Consider the following 17,834-nt stretch of genomic DNA (forward strand, 5'->3'; position numbering starts at 1 on the left):
ACACAAAGACTGAGAAACACTCAATATAAATTCTTCCCATCACAATACAAACCCCTGGTCAGATCAGAAGTGGTTTGATAAGTTCGAAGTAAGCAGAATGACCACTTTGTGCACTGTGTTCACACAAATAACAGTGGGTATTCACATCCCCAGGTTGCCATGTCAACTATGATGTTTGATGCATTACATCTGACATTCTTTTGCTCTTTCCATGGTTTCTTTGGTTGGTTGTTTTTTAACTAAAATTAAAAGTTGACAAACAGCACACCTGAGGTCTCTGTCAATATCAGGTATATCAAAGATAGAGTAACCTATGAGAGTACATGAAAATGAAGAGGAAATAGATTTTGTTAAAGAACAAGATATCCAAAATAAATTCTGATAATGTGAGGAACAGCAGAACATAGTCATGCAGTATATAAAACTGGTTATTGCTATTTCTCCTGGAAGCCTTTTCCAGGTACATCAAGTTCAAGGATTTGATCAGGAACAGGCATCACAGTTTTACTATGGCAAATTATGCTTCTCCGTGATGAGATGACAAGATGAGATGATCTAACCATGATGAAATTGCTGTCTCCAAGAAGAGTAAGAAAAGCAGTGGGTAACATTCACCTTGACTTTAGCAATGTTTTCAGCATGGTCTCCTGTGGTGTTCTTCCAGTTTATTGGACTAGCTAAATTGCTCATAAGGTCAATAACTGAACTGGATTGGCATGCTGAAAGGTCAACAGATCAAAGTGACTGGCGTCTGTTTACTAGTGCCATTCCGCTGGAGTTAACACAGCAGCTACCCTGTTTTTCATCTCTATTAACAATCTGGACAGTGGGACAAAAGGCAACCTCAGTAAATCTGTGGGGATGTGATATTGGTGGGGAGCAGTTAGGATGCAGGGCTGCAATTCAGAGCAGTGTTGAGAGAAACCTCATAGAGTTCAACAGAGGCAGATGCCAAATTCTGCTCTGAGCTAGAACTGCCCAAGCAGCAACACTGGCAGGGCAATGATAATGTAGAAAGCAGTTTCACAGAAAAGGACTCGAGAGCCTGGTGAATGTTGAACATGGCTCAGCCATGGGCTCTCTCAGCAAACATGAACTATCAGTACCAGGCTGTGTTAGCAAGAACATAGAGAAGACATTGTGCAAAGAGCTTATTCCTTTCAAATTGTCACTTGTGAGGCTACATCTGGAGTAATGTGTTCAGTTATGGGATTGCCAGTAAAGACACTGACAAACTGAGCAAGCCTAGTAGAAGGCACTAAGAAGGATGGATAAACTATATGCAAGGAGGGACAGAGGCAGCTGGATTTGTTCAACCAAAAGAAAAGGCTAAGAGGGATTCTATTTGATCTCGCTGCTGTCTTCAACTACATAAGGAAAGGTCAAGGAAGAGACAGAACAAGACTTTTCTTAGAGACACACAGTGAAAAGCTGAAAGGTACCAGGCACAAATTGTACCAAGGAAAGTGTTCATTAGGTATAAGAATAGAATGTTTGACCATGAGACTGATCAAACCAAATGACCTGCTGCAAGAAGGTTTGTGGAATCTCCATCCTTGGAGATACTCAAAATGCAACTGGAGACATGGCCTGAGCAGTCTGACCGCACTTCAGTTAGGTTTTGAATGGAACTTTGGATTAGACAACCTCAAAAAGTCTATTCCGATTTAGACCATTCTGTGTATCTATAAATTATTGTGTGCCATTCAAAAAAACTTCTAGCTGTTCATGTGGAGTTTGAGAGCTGTTAACTTTTTTAGTCCAGTCTGAAGGGAGAAGGATCTTGATACAGACCTGGCTACAGCATTGTGTTCTTGCACAAGCTTGGATGATTACAGTTTGCTTTGTAGAAAGACAAGGTTTGATTCTTTTGAATATTCAAATTATTGTCTCATACAACTGGTTGCTTACTCAAGGTTGCTTAACATGAAGATCCTGTATTCCAAGAACCTGCTTGTGGTATTGCCTTTGACACATACACATAAATCCTTTCTTGTTTGTCTTCACTTAGTTCTTTGGGAAAGACTGACCTTTACAAAGTTGATTTAAAGAGGGTGTAAATGAGAGTGATAGTCTTGATGAAGAAATCAAGTTAATCTGACCTAGGACAGAGCTAAATGCCTCTTTTATGAAAGGTCAGAAATAGTCATTTTAAGAGAAGCAACATTGTAACTTAAGTATCTGGTTCAAGTTAAAATAATCTAAACAGATGTAATATTTACCCATGTGTTTTTAGGTATCTCCAGGCACCATCAATACTTCCACCATTACATCCGTGTTGATTCCTGGTATCACAAGAGATCAAATTCTGAGCAGAAAGGTTGTCTGTGATCTCACCCTTGGAATGAATTGTTATTCTATCTGCTGCAACACCTGTTTTTAAATAAATTTTCTGTTATCAGAAACAAGTAATTACAACTTCATGCTGGTTATTGTGAAACAGGGACTGAAATGCAGCCTCAATATTTTCTGTCTGTGCAGATATCTTTACCAAACAATACAGATGCAATCTGTACAGACTTTAAAAAGAGTATTGTGAAACTGCAAGGAATCATGAGCAACTTGGATGTAATACTATAAATCCATAGATTTACCGGTTATCATAAAGTCCCCCATATCTAAAAATCAGACAAAGTATTTACAGAATTTAGTCTGATAGTCTCTACCATGTTTGTAAACTCATCTTCACCTCTGATTGACTTCAGTAGAAGGTGTAAATACTGCCCTGCTTCTCTGCAGCTGAATTTCCAAATTTCCTTTCTTTCCCATTTTTCTTTCCTTTATTGGGGGCGGGGGGACAAGGAAAAAAAAATAACAGCCTCATGACAAGAAAATTCAGGACTGAAAGTAAGCATTAATTTTGCTGGAAAAGACGTATTTGGAATGCTAATCATTATGCATAAGCATGGGATTCATTGGCCTTCTTCCCCTTACCACACAAAGACAGTTGTAATTCTAAGTTCTAATATATGAAGCAGTGATTTAAAGGCAGACAAGGTTAACTAAAATGTAGGTTAAATTAAGCTACTTCTCCTTTCTTCAACAACAAAATAATTACTAAGCGCTAATTCTAGTCATTATGTGAGCTTAAAGTATATTTTTACTATTGTTAGCCTTTCATTTTTGAACCTGAAAAAAATTTTAAACATCCTTTGAAACCTAAAGCCCCATCAAAATCATCACTAACTTCAGTGAACTTTAGAGAAGACTTCAGAAGAGTGAAAATGCTGACAGCAGTTGACAACAATTGTGCTTTATGTACTTGTAAAGTGTCATGTGATAATTCATTTATTTTCACATGTGTAAAAGCTTTTTACTGAAGAGTTTTAGAATACTTATAGGCATTCATCATTAAACAAAAATTATACAATAGTTTCTATCTATTCATTGAGCAATAGTCTTACACAGAAGGATTGAAAATTCAGATTGAAAATGTTCTATGGGAATAAACAATAAGGCAATTCATAACAGCTAGCATCAGAAATAATTATGTGAATTAAAACCAAAAGACAGATTTATGAAAGGGAAAACTTAGACTGAATATCTAGAAAGTCTTCCCCTCAGTGAACTCTGTTCAGCTCTGGAGTAATCTGTCAGGAGAGCTGTTAGAGGCACTCTTGGTTTTCTCTTTTAAAACTACCCTGGACAGAACACTGGTAACAGAGTATGTTCAGTCTGGCTTCGGCAGGGAGCTAGGATTAGCTGACCTGAATGCTCCTTTCCTTTACTTACTGCTGTGATTTAAAGAAACCATTGCAGAAACCAGCAGCCACAAGGACCCACTGGCCAGATCAAATCATAAGCATTGATTGCATTATTTTCCCCCCTGTCTTCAGATATCCAAATATTTACTGAGATTTATTGCAGCATAAGAAAAACTGTACATAACTGTAGCTTCTTTGGAAAATGTGACACCAACACTTCTGCCCATTTTTCATGAAACCAGATGTTGTAGTACATGATGTTGAACTGCATTACTGACATTTCTTGTTTTGGAGAATTTGAAAATAGTTTCTTCTATATATATCTAAGCAGTTTCAGGGTTTTCTTCTCATATAATTATTGAAAAGATTATACTTTGTTTACTTGAAAGGCAAGAGTTGAACAATGGCAAAATGCACGAATGTACAAATAGGTATAAAAAAATATAAAGCTTATATGTTTTAAGCTTTAAGGTTAAATGTGGTGCAAGCAAGGGACACAGATTTCTTAAATGTCACTCTACCATAAAGTGCATTAGTCAATTAATTTTCTGCTTCCTGTCACCAAAAATATCTCCTTATGTTTGTAAAGCAAACAAAACTCTACAGCTTAGACTGACTTTTCAAGACTTGGGGACAGATTAAAGGGAATCTGTATCAATTTCAGTGTTCTTATTTGCTGATAAAAAGTGCACCACAAGCTGCAATTACTTCTTCACAAATCAGTACAAGTTTTCTCAGACATCTAATACCAGTGATATTTTTTAAAGGAGAAAAATTTATTACTTGCGGTTGAAAAAGCCCAGGATGCTCCACAGTTTCGCTGATCCAGAGGATCATGAATCCACTCAGGCCATGCATAAGTGGCTAGAAAAAATGCAGGAAACTTTTCTTCTGGAAGTGAGATTCCCTAAAACAAAATGTAGGAGATCTGTATATACTTCAGTTCCTAATTTTATTGTAAAGTTTACCTTAATTTTGGTTTAAAATTTCTTCATTTTTAAATTGAGAAAACCTAATTCATTTGCCTTTGTGGCTCCCTGAGTATGCCTGTGGTGGTTACCTTGTGGCTGGGAGCTGTGGACCCTCTGAGAGCAGGGAGGTTTTGACACCCCACTAGCTGAGATGGAAAGTTGAGTTCCATGACTGTCAGCCTGAATAATCTATCCAGTTTGTCTCCGATTTTTATCTCAAACAACATTTTCCTGTGAAACATGTTACTTATGACCTACTTGGCATTTTTAGAAGGAGCCTTCAGATACAAATAGCAGTGAAATTATGCCCCTGTTTACCCTATTCTCCTTGACATATGGCTGTAGGTAGGAAATTTTAGCAACCATGAAAGAGGATCAGTGCAGTGTATCGTTGATTTGTCTTTTACACTGAGGTTTTTCCATTTCCAGGACTTATTCCAGAATGAATGATTTTCATTCTGCTTTGAAGTCTGAGGTTGAGCTGATGAGAATTCATGATCTGCTCACTGAAGCTATTTGGACAGCCATTTTTGGCATCTTCATCTCTCAGCCTTGATTTATGTCTGCCAAGCTTTGTGCATATCTACATATGCACAGTACATTCTCAGTACAACTGCTGACACTCGGCTCTATGTTCTACACATCAAAACCATTGACCCATTTCTTTGTTAGTGTTGAACTTTATGGAATGCTGTACAAGGAAACAGAAATGATTGCACAGAAATTCAGTGTTAGTCCATCCATCCTATCAATTTTTCTCAAACAATTAGTAACAGCATCTGTTCCAGAGGAAAAGACAGTATGCAAAACACAATGATCTGCTCCTAAGCAAAACATTCCCTGATGCTTCCCTCTTATAAGTGGTCTTATACTCCTAAGCACAATGGCTTCTATCCTGGTCAAATTCCTTTATTTTACTTGAATTTAATAAGTCTTGTAATTCTGGGTGTCTGGTTGTGTCTAGATCACTTGGTTGCACACACTGGGTTGCACACACTAGGAAACAGTGTTGCCTCTGCCCAGCTTGTACACCCAAATGTCCCAGAGCTAGTATCTGGGTAAGCGGAGGGGGGGGAAAGAAGCTTGGGTTACAGTCCCAAAAAACAAATTGATCCACTCTGTTCATATGCCCAGACCCAGTAATTCTTGACTACTTCTATGTTCCCTACATTAGATGCAGGCAGTGAGTCCTAAACACCATTAAATTATACTGCAAACATTGTCACTTAAGCATTTTTGAAAGTTTTACCTCCATCCACAACAAGCCAGTAACCTTTCAAATCTTGCTAAAATACTGATTTCAATAGTTTGATCAAATCACTTTCAAAAGTCTGATTTTTTTTCCCCCCAGAAAATCACACTTGCTAACTAATGATTATTTATAAGGAAGCACAACCACAAGGTTTAATATGAAGATAGATCATGCAGGTGAAATCCCAGACAAACAGTGTTTCTTCAGCATAAGACAACTCACTGTCAACCAGCAAAGAACCAACATTTGGCAAAAGTTGTTTAGCACACTTATGCAGGCAATGACCATTTACAATGCTACAAATGAGGCAGTTAAGAAAAGCCACATTCTAAACAAATCTGTGGTCTGAGACAACATGTTACTTTACATATTCCTAAACTATTGCCAATGTATTTAATAGCCTTGTGTTGTAAATCCCAGAACAAATTCTTTCTTAACTCTCAGTCTTGCCATTTAGAGATGCAAGACTGATCTGTAGGCAGAACATTAGCTTTTGTCTGAGTAATTGCTAATCTTATACCAAGAAGTACTGCTGTTCTGTGACAAATAGTAAGTCTAGACAATTATTTTTTGAAGTATGCACCATGGACCAGCGTCAAACAGCACAACACAATCAGCAAAATGAAACTATTTTTAAATCTTCATATGTATTCTCTGCAGTGCAGCTAGCAGTCTGATCAAAGCAGAAAAGTAAGTGAACATAAAAGAACACTTGTATTTCAGCTGACTTCTTCAAAAAAGCTAGATGGTCCATATCAGTAAAAAAGCTGAAGATTACTGAATTTACAAATGTGGAACCAGAGTTTCTGAGGGAAAACAACACAATTTAAGTTTGGAGGTTTTTTGTTTGTTTGTTTGTCTGTCTGTCTGTGTTTTGTTGGTGGTGGTTTAGGTTTTGGTTTTTTTACTGTAAGAAAAAGAACATCATTTGCTCTGTGTAGACAAAACGGGGATTCATGGCCTCCAGTTTGTAAGAGGAAGATGTGCAACTGCTGAGATTTTTTTTGCTGTGAAAAGCTGTATGTCACAGGAACAGCATTATCCATTGTGTACCTTCACATTTTCTTTATGAGCTACTTAATGAGATATTTCATCCAAATTGGTGCCTTATTACTAAACTACGCATTCAATTTCCTTGTAAGATGGAACTTAGGTGAACATCTTGTTGCCAGCAGGTGCAGACCCCACCACTGTGCTGTACCTCTTGCCAGAACACGTACTGACAGAATTCCACCAAACACGTATCACAATGAGGTTTGTTTCTTTGTTTGAAGGTTGCTATTTTTTTGCTACATAGAACTTCAAGAATGATTACAATATTTCCTGCAGTGAGTATTTCAAAGTGCCTTCTCACACAGCACACATGACACTATTAGAAGCTTCATCTTTTTCAGGACTCACAACAGTTTTAATTGTATATTTAGCTGTTAGTCTATGCTCAGATCTAACTATACTCTGCAGAGAAGATACTCAGTTCAGATTTAGTTCTTGGTTTCATAATGTTGTCTTTTACATGTTCTATTAAACTAGACATAAGCATTATCTTATTGATCAGATATAGTCTATAGTCCATAACCAAGCTTTGTAAACAGTACTGAGAACTAGGACTCTGCTGTAGATGTAAAGTGGTTAACACAGAAGGGTTTTAGATTCTTGAATTTCTTTTGTTTCATGCAGTTGGGTAGGAAGACCCTTCCACACAAAAGTTCTTTTCCCAAGCATTCCCAAAAGGCAGTAGAAAATAATCAGAAGTGTAGGCCTTTAGGTATCAGAAACTCTCATTTATTGCATAAATAGTGGACCAGTAGCATGCTGAATAAATGCTTTTTATTTACAGTTTTATTTGATGAATGAGTAGCTTTGTTTTTTTCTTTCTACATTAGCAGAGCTACTAGGTATTAATCAGGTCGGCACAAGATAGAGCCAAACTGTCCTGAACAGTAACTGTAGCATTTTTATTCTGGGGCAAATGACTCATAGTTTTCTCACTTGCAAAATTCAAAGACAATAGCAATCCCAAAGAATGAATTAATATTTAATTAGTGCCAATTTATCCATAGTAAGTAACTAGTACCTTAGCCTGCAGGTGAATTAGTTCTCAACAAAGGCACTTACAGGCCAAGCCATTAAGGTTTGGAGAATGTCTCTGAAAAACAGTAAAAACTCATTATTTCTGAATTTCATCATTCAGATGTTTTTATTCTTTTCTGAGCTGTCACCTAGTTACAGGTGAAGCATAATGGAAACACTGTCATGAAAATTCTCTTGTTTGTTTTTGATTTTTTATCCCCTTAGTACTTTCTAAATGTGCTTTCATGTTTCCCAAAATATCAGTGACAGGAAATTATTCATGGGAGGTGAAGTAGGGGCAAGTGTCTCTGAAAATCTGGTAAGATGCCTGGATGCTAATTCCATGGATCCTCTTGGTTTGCCAGTTGGAAAGATCTGTCTGTTTACCCACAGTGAGACCAATCCATGGATCATGCAGTGATGGTAGATATGGAGCTGACTATGAGTGAAGAAATTTTGAGGTTTTTTGGTATGTTTTTGTGAAGTAGTAAAACGTGGCAGATACGAAGTTTCCAAAGGCAGGAAAAAAAACACTAAGAAGTTGTGGTCTTCTAGAAAACTGTAGAAGGGGACAGAATCAGGCACATGTAGAGCTTTGTGGGAAGTTTGATAAAAAATATTTTTATATCAACACTAGCTAAGACAGAAACCACTGGGGTAAGAGGGAGAGAGTATTAATAATTCTGAAGAGAAACCATAGGTAAAAGATGGGCTCATATGTAAAGCAGAGCAATTTTCTGCAAGCTCAAAGAATTCTCCTGAAGCTGGGAAAGTCATGCAGAGATCATTATTTTATATTTTTGTATTTTGTAAATAGAGAGCAAGATTTCTGAGAATCCTGTGCAAAGCTTTTCCTTACAGCAATATGTAGGACTCCCTGAGAGCTAAATGAATGACTGAGCAAAGCTGGATTCCTGGAGAAGAATGTGTTGAACGTCCTTAGGTGTCTGACAAGGCTAAATGTAGTTGGGTAGTGGCCCACAGATTTTGGCAAAAGAGAATTGAAAGAGAAAATATAAGTGAGAAATGGATCAGTGAAACAAAGTCTGTAAGAACTGTACCAGTTAAAGAAGATACAGGAAATTTAATGGCAATTATTCAATAGGCTGGACACAATGCAGGACCACTGAGTGACCAGATACCCCAAACTGAATGGAAAAAAGGAAACACAAACACATTTTTGTAAGCTTCCCTTTCTTGTTTTTCTGGAAGGTGTTTTCTTCACCTAGCTAGATACTTAGTAGTGTAGATGTCAGTCTTTGATCTAGGTGCATGATATTCACTTTTTACTTCTGCTGAATTGGCATCATACTGTATTATTCCCCAAAGAAAACCCAACAGTGAAAAGTAAACGTCAGCTCTCCTAAGTCTCAGTGCAGTTCACAGGAAAATTTTTGGCATATACTGCCAAAGCTTAATTTCTGTCAAATTCTTGGTCTAACGAGTCTCCACAATGTTACTTTGAGCAAACTGACCAGTTTAGGCCATATCCCAACACCATGCTGGTGTAGGTAGCTGATTAGCATGGGACAAAGAAATAGACTACATTGAGGGGAATCACAGAATTCTTTCGTTTGAAAAAGACCTTTAGGATCATCAAGGTATTCATCAACCGTTATCAAACTTAAAAATCTGGTGCCAAACCACACTCCTTAGCACCACATCCTCCAAGGGGGGTTGGGGATTCAAGCCCCTCTCTAGGGAGCCTATTCCAGTGTTTGACAATGTTTTCAGTGAAAATAATTCTTCCAATATCCAATCTAAACCACCCTTGGTACATCTTGAAACCATTTTCTCTCATCCTATCACTTCTTACTAGGAAGAAGAGACAAACACTCACCTCACTTCAACCTCCTTTCAGAGAGTTGTAGAGAATGAAAAGGTCTCTCTTGAGCCTCCTTTTTTCCAAATTAAACAACCGTGTTTCCCTCAGCTGCTCCTCGTAAGACCTGTTCTCCAGAGCCTTCACCAGCTTTGCTGCCCTTCTCTGGTCCTACTCCAGAACCTTAATGTCTTTCTTACAGTGAGGGCCCCAGAATCAAACACAAGACTCAAGGTGTGGCCTCACCAGTGCTGAGTACAGGACCATGATCACTTCCCTGGCCCTGCTTGTCATGCTTTTCCTAACACAGGCCAGAATGCTCTTGGCTTCTTGACCACCTGAGCATGCTGCTGTCTCATTTTCACCTGGCTGTTTACCACCTCTAGGTCTTTCTCTGCCAGGCAGCTTTCCAGCCACTCTTTCCCAAGCCTGTAGTATTGCATGGGGTTGTTGTTACCCAGGTACTGGACCTGGCATTTGACCTTGAATCTCATATGAGATAGCTTTTAACTATTCTGGGAGCTTCATATTCAACATGAAGCATTTTGTGTTAAATCCTTGAATCATAATATAATAAATGTCCACATTTATTTTTTCAATTTAAAAAAAGATCGTTTTAAAACTAATCACTGTGCATGATACTTACTGGAGCTTCTTTCATATTCAGCAAAGACTGAGATGGAGGAAATGTGCCCAGGCGCTTTTTGAAACCTTCTTCCAATGTCATTCCCCAGAACTGACTGTAGTTGTCAGCTTTCCATCTTCCTCACAGTTGGAAAACAAACAAAACCCAGGTTAGAGATACCACTGATGTTAATACTTTGCTCCTTTGTCAGAGCAGCACTTACAATAACATGCAAAAATAAATTTTGCCAGTTATATTTCAAAGTCTTGTATTCAATATGCATGAGAAAATATTTAGCATGGAATCTTAACTCAAATGAGTGTAGGATGAAGCAACACAGCAGTATATGAAAAGTGGTGATTTAAAGAAAGTATTTTGTCAGCCTGCAGAAGACAAGCATGCAATGTTTCAAAGAACTACCAGAAAACAAGATGCTCAGTCATAACAATTATCGTTATCTTGTTGTTAGGCTCAAATTAAAGTTCAGACCAGATGCCCATGGAGAACTAATGGCTTCATGTGGTGAGTTACATTGCTTTACAGTTCTGGTGCGCTACCAGACACTGTTGAATCCAGCAGAAATCCCAGATGATACCCTCTGCCTGAGTTTTAAACCAATAGCCATACTGAGAGAAAGGGGTCCCCATGAAGCCCCCATGGGTTGTGCCCATGAGTGCTGAGAAAGCTGTCTGATGTGTTTGCCCTACCACTCTCCATCATCTTTGAAGGATCATAGGGAATGGGAGAGGTGCTACAGACCAGCCTCACCCTGTGACAAACCTTACCTCTGATGAGAGATGAAGGGTCCCAGGTGCCTAGCTCTTTATCCTAACTTACTTGGTTGGAATGTCACCCATGAGATACAAAATGTTTCAGTACTGAGTCACAAACTGGATAGGTTTCACTGGTGAATGTAGCATTTCAGCTCCTAGGTAGGCAACTCTTGTATCTGTCTCAATAAAGGGCCATCAGGCTCCTCAAACACAGCTTCAGTGCTGGGGTGTCCCTAACTAATCTGCAGTACCTGGGTGGGAGGAGTGAGAACTGGTAGCAAGGGAAGCACTGACCCCACAAGTTCTGATATCCTGGTCCTCATTTATCCTATCCTCTTCCCATACTACCTACAGTCCTGTTATGTGGAACAATGTTTTTGAGAGAAGAGAAAAAATAACTGTTCCAAGTAAGAAATAAAGTCAAGAATAAAGGAAGATGATCTAAATTTGGAGAATGTTGTAGATAGCAGTTTATAATGTCAACTCCTAATAACATGAAATTTTCATCATCTCACCACTTAAAACTCTTTAACCTCCCAGAAATTTAGGAAAGTTTCACAGATGTACATTTACCGTCAAATTGCTATAGTGTTATGGGGAAGAAAGGGGTAGAGAGGAGTGCCTAACTCGTAATTTGCACATACACACAATGACCAATGCAGTGATTCACAACAAATCCTTAAAATAAAGGTATTCTCACCCAAAATCTCCAGAATTGATGTGTTGAATTAAGTCTTGGCGAACAAGGCATACTTCTTTTGAACACTTCCAGAGACTGTGGAAGCATTTGCTGAAAGGGCAAGAAAATCACTGAGCAGAAAATTAATTGTGAAAGAGAAAATATCCACTCTAACAGTAGGAGGGAGAGGGAGAAAAAAATATGTAAACAATGTGAATATCACATAGTATTTAAGAAAACACAATTCTACTTCTTGCTACTTCAGTACTTAGTGAATCCTAACTAAAACAAGGTGGAAAGATTTACAGCTTGTAGGAAAAGTTAGATTTGAAAACTTTTGCTTCCATCTTTATGAGACCAAACTAGGGGGAAAAGTGAATGTCCTGAAAATGAGATATTTTGAGTATCACTCTGGAAACCCAGAAAGGAGTCACTGTCACTGTAGACACCTTGTTCCAAGGTCACTGAGCTAAAGTCACAGCAGTGCAAGCCCCATCCCCAGATGTTGCTTGAGGTCCCCAGGATGCCCTGGGACTGGAGGTGTAGAGCTGGTTTTTGGATAGGCAAAGCAGGGAGTTGGATTCCAAAGCAGGCAGCAGCTCTCCTCTGCCTGCACTGTCTGTGGCTGTACCAATGGAGAGAAAGGGATGCTCAAAGAATTCACCCCTCTCCTAAATAAATATATATATATAAGAAGAACATATCTTCTTCCTTTGTGAAAAAATGTAAGGTCTCATCACCAGTGCCAAAGAAACAGAGGAAGGCAGCCCAACATAATCCCCTAAAGTTCAATTATATTTGCTTTGTCTGCATTCAGATCAATGACCTGATCTAGGCTGAAACCATTTTGACTCAGGCCAGAGCCAGCAGATTGGCTGAGCAGGAATAGAATTAGACTAGCGAGGAAGAGTTTTTAGAAGTTTCATTTTCATATCTCAATTAGAAAGCACACTGACCTCTTGCCACTGGTGTTGGATGATAGGTTGGACATGATGATCTTGAGGGTATCTTCCAACCTGGTTTATTCTATCATTCTATGGTTCAGGTTCTAAATTGGCCCTAATCTAGTTCTACAATACCTTAACACAGCACTACTCTTCCAAACATTTTGATTTAATTACAGGATTAATATGAATTTAAGAATGCTCACTCTCTTAATTCCTCTTTTATGGTATATGCTAAATAAAATTCAATTTGCTGTTCTTCTGAAACATTACCATGAATTGCAGTTGTCTGTAATTATTGTTCCTTCTCCATAATATCGACCATCTTTATAACAACCTGTCAACATAACATACAGATAAGTGGGGAAAAAAAGCAACCAACATTTTTGAAGTGAATGAGCTCAAAACTCTTCCTATTATTGAATTAACTGATTGTGTGCAGTATGCGTAAAAAGGTAGTTGAAAGTCAGCAACATCTATTTCTGGTTTTTTAGGAGTAATGAAGGCAGTTTGATGTATTTTTATTTTTTTCCAAGTACCTTATTATTCACAGTAAATAAAATCAGTGACAGATTCAAAGCACTAAAAAAAAAATAATCTTACCAGCAAATAAAATTAATTCTTCAAATAAGCTTACTTTCTAATAATAAACTTTAAAGTACTACACTTCTAATAAAACCAATTTTCTAATTACAATTAAAATAGAAATTAGTTTTCCCACTTAAAGAATTTTAAAAAAAACACTAAAAACTATTCTAAACCTTTTGGAATATATTCTTCTTCTCCACAAGTTTAATTCCTCTTTGTAAACCAGACAACCATGCTTCATTACAAATGCATGTTTCACACACTCTCCAAAACGCAGTATAAAGCCTAAGTGATTGTTTTTGCAAACAAATACTTGCACACTTATTTTTTCCTTTGACACACTTCACTTTGTTTTGTGATCTTAATATGCACATAATGGACTTCATGTGTGTTTTAGGATCTTCCACATAAACTGTTTTTTTCAGTGCTCTTGAACGTCAAACCTTCAGTAAAAGAAATATGCAAAAAGCAGAGCTTTGGATCAAGGCATTGTACATTTATCAATGGTCTCTCTTTTCCAGCCTGTTTTCACAGGTAAGCCTACAGCTAGAGACCATGTTGGATCCCCATGGAAAGGTTTTGGGCACAGAATCCCCAAGTTCTCCTCTATTTTTAAAAAAGCTTAAACCATCCTTCATATTAATACAGTGTTGTTTTGCATTAGCATTATAACACTCTTTTTCTCCTACCACAAGTGTGAAGAATGCCATTTCCCTGACCTCCTTTATTGACAGAACAGAAATATGCACATCTAAGCCATAGTTAATTTCATACTAAAGTGCAGAGGTAGACTAGAGCTGATGAATTAATTACAAGTGTCTATCATTTCCCATTAGCCATAAAGCAGGCTATGTTAGCTTGCACAGACTTAGGTGAGATACGTCAGCCTAAGCTGAGGCCCAAAGTGTCTGTTCTAATTCAGTTTCTGCTAAAAGCTGAGATATTTTTCAGTGAATACCCAAAGCAAATCACTTCAGTGTCACAGTCAGCCACAAAGCCAGCATCAGATGGTAGCAGCAATGAGGCAACAAGGAAGATATTTCAAATATATCAAGGGAAGAAAGTATTGATGCAGTACCCGAGTGAGAGGACAGAGCCTCACAAGAGCCCTGCTGGCATGCCTAAAAACAAACCAACCTGGATAAAGACAGAAGCAGCTTTCTAATAATGTATACTTATGGAATCAAAGATTAAATCCATATAGTTTCTTCTGTCAGCCAAATTAAAATGTAGAGGGCTAGAAGGGCAACCTGAGGTGTCAGTGCAGAGAACAGACCTAAAAGACACTGTTTGCATGAGATTGTCTGGTTCTGAATATATTAGGTTGAAATATTAGTGTATTAAGTGGGAAATTAATTAATCTGAAGATGTAGCCTGCTGGTTTTCTTATGAATGAGATTATATGATTTGATAATCATAGCTGGAATAGCATTTGATAAATAAAAATTTCCCTCTAAGTCGAAGTGTTCTTACACCCTTATAAATCATACTTCATTTGCCTCTAGTAGTGATGCAAGCAATTCTGTCAGTGAAATGTCTCCAGGCTTACTGACTTGCAGGCCAGATCCTGAATGTGTAGTGTAAGAGCAATGAGCAAACCACAAGCATGATGACAGAGATTTTTGTACCATCTGAATAACTGAAACAAAAGGATAATATCAAAAATAAATGCAACCAATAACTAAAACTCAAACAGTTTTTATAATAACAAATTATAAAATAAATAACTTGAAAATTCCAGCATTTCTATTCAATATCTAAGGCAGTGATGTGCACAATTTCTTCTGAAACTATACAAAAAAGCCTGGGTTCATAAAGGCAAAGTCAAATCAGTTCCACACAGTTAAATGAAGACTGGCCCTCAGCAAGGAGCACTCTCATAGAATAAATCACAGCATAGCTTACTGCTGCAGTAGACTAAGTCAATAAATGGGGATCCAGGAATAAAGCATTGAGCAGTTTTATTGCTACTCATTCCAGCTCATGTAAAGCACCTCAGCTTCTCAGTTTATTTGAAGAAATATGACTCAGGAAGCACTGAGAGCAAAACCACAGGCAATCAAAAGGTCAAAATCTTCCAAGTGAAAAGTACTTTGTCATATACAGTCTTCTAGTGCTTAAGTAATTCTTTGTCAAAGACAGGAGCATAGTCTCAGTTACCAGAAGTCAGCTAATTGCAGGATCACAGGATAGCAGGGGTTGGAAGGGACCCAAAGAGATCATCAAGTGCAACTCCACCTGCCAGAGCAGGACCATACAATCTAGCTCAGGTCACAGAGGAATGCATCCAGATGGGCCTTGAAAGTCTCCAGAGAAGGAATCTCCACAACCTCTCCGGGGAGCCTGTTCCAGTGGTCTGTGACCCCCACAGTAAAGTTCCCCCTTGTGTTGAGGTGGAACCTCCTGTGCTGCAGCTTACATCCATCGCTCCTTGTCCTATCACAGGGAGCAAGTGAGAAGAGCCTGTCCCCTCCCTCCTGACACACAGCCCTCAGATATGTATAAACATTTATTAAATCCCCTCTAAGTCTTCTCTTCTCCAGACTAAAAAGCCCCAGGTCCCTCACCTCATAAGGGAGTGCTCCAGTCCCCTAATCATCCTCATTGCCCTCTGCTGGACCCTCTCCAGCAGATCCCTCTCCCTCCTAAATGGGGGAGCTCAAAACTGAATGCAGTACTCAAGATGAAGTCTCACCAGGGGAGAGTAGAGGGGGAGGAGAACCTCCCTCGATCTGCTGGACACATTCTTCTTAATACACCCTAGGATCCCTTTGGCCTTCTTGGCCACCAGGGCAGCTTGGTGTACGAAACAGTGAACACACACACACACACGCATCTAGTGATTCATTTCCACGAAACAATTCGCCAAACTAGACCCACAGGCTGTCAGCTCTGGAGCAGAAACACTGCTAAATGTTTATGCAGAGCTTGTAACAACCTCCCCCTGATCTGTTGGAATAATACACATCACTGCACTAAATAAACAGGAAACAAAAGTCTTTGCTTACAGAAATCATAAAACATTCCTTTAGTTGATTAGAAACACTTTGGAAAATCAAAACTGTTAATCAGCATTTCTGTCACTCATTTATCAGATTTTGGCTGCATGCCTGTTTTAAGAGCACTGCCTCCCGAACAGCTTGTGGTCGGAGTGCTGGAATGTCAACAGTAGGGGTATTGAAAAGAAATGGTCAATTTTAAATGCCTTGGTAGTATTTTTCCTTCTCTTAGGTTTTTGAAAGTTTGGTACAGTCTGCACATTTTCAGGTAGATTTGGTCTACCAATAATATGAAGGTACATAGTCTTAAAAGCCACAATTCCAAACTTTTCCCACCAGCAGAGACTTGGCCTATGTGGGGGAACTAAGGGAGCACCAACTGCTTGTAAATATGTATTAATTTTATTTATTCGATCTCTAGCTGTAAAACATATAGACTGTGTATAGAGTAGTCCCGGAGGAACTTCCACTACAAAATAACTGGTAAGAAACTAAAATATGCCAGAAATCCTCGTTCCAGCAGCATCCCTTCACATACCAATGCACCTGAGCTGTTGCAGGAAAAATAGCGTCTCACAGGAAAGTTCTGCTGGATCAAAACCATCACAAGACACATCAGAGCAGTATCATTCAGGACAGTCCTCAGTTTTCTTGATGATTTGTTTGTAGTGATTGGATAAAAAAACTTAGATCATGTTATTCATCTCATATTAATCTGTGAAGCTCTATTTAAATTGTTGAGATTACACTAGTTTTGACTCACAAGGTTATCTCTGAGAAATTTCAGGTAAAACAGACATTCTCTCCCACAGGAATATAATCTAACCACCACTAAAAACATGCGCCCAGAGAGAAAGAAATAACAGAAAGCATACATCATACTCTAGTTTCATACTTAGTGTCTTTGTCCAGTATGTCTTTAATCACATTTTTAAGATGTATACACGCTAAAGTTTAATCAGTAATTTTACTTCCAACTATGTTTTTATCATGATTCATTAATGCCAAATGAGCATTTTCTCTACACCTACCCGATGCTGGGGGTGGCCAAGGCTCATCTGACCTGGTGGGCTCAACAGGGTGGTCACAAACTTCCCAGTAATCACCACAACAGTCTACAGGGCCAGGAGAGCCTGAGGCACAGAACTGGTCACAGTAACATATAGCTGCTTTGGAGACAATGTTAAAGCTGCAGTCATCATCTCTTCCTGTGCAGCAGCCTCTTATCCTGCAGGACCTCCCCTGATAGAGATTCCTTTTTAGCCTGCTCCCCTTTGCAGAACTGCCATCTTCAACAGAGTAAAGTCCTCGGGGGATGTTTCTTCTAGAGTCAAGCTGCTTTGCCATCCAAACTTCAGCTGCAATGCAATATAAGAGCAGTATCTGACTTTTGAGCCACATTCTTCT

The 17,834-nt window shown here is 38.6% G+C and overlaps 1 protein-coding gene across 1 annotated transcript in view; it reads right to left on the reverse strand.

Annotated features, from left to right (window-relative positions):
- The window catches only part of TINAG (tubulointerstitial nephritis antigen), a 33,970-nt gene extending 16,136 nt beyond the window's left edge, over positions 1-17,834 (reverse strand). The window contains exons 1-6 of the mRNA XM_054178627.1: positions 17,459-17,834; positions 13,114-13,177; positions 11,918-12,007; positions 10,466-10,580; positions 4,488-4,611; positions 2,223-2,373 (exon numbers count right to left, since the gene is read on the reverse strand). Coding sequence (XP_054034602.1) covers positions 2,223-2,373; positions 4,488-4,611; positions 10,466-10,580; positions 11,918-12,007; positions 13,114-13,177; positions 17,459-17,828 — 914 coding nt within the window. The 5' untranslated portion in view covers positions 17,829-17,834. The remainder of the gene's footprint in view (positions 1-2,222; positions 2,374-4,487; positions 4,612-10,465; positions 10,581-11,917; positions 12,008-13,113; positions 13,178-17,458) is intronic.

The sequence above is a fragment of the Dryobates pubescens genome, chromosome 3, assembly GCF_014839835.1.
Source record: "Dryobates pubescens isolate bDryPub1 chromosome 3, bDryPub1.pri, whole genome shotgun sequence".
Classification (NCBI taxonomy): domain Eukaryota; kingdom Metazoa; phylum Chordata; class Aves; order Piciformes; family Picidae; genus Dryobates; species Dryobates pubescens.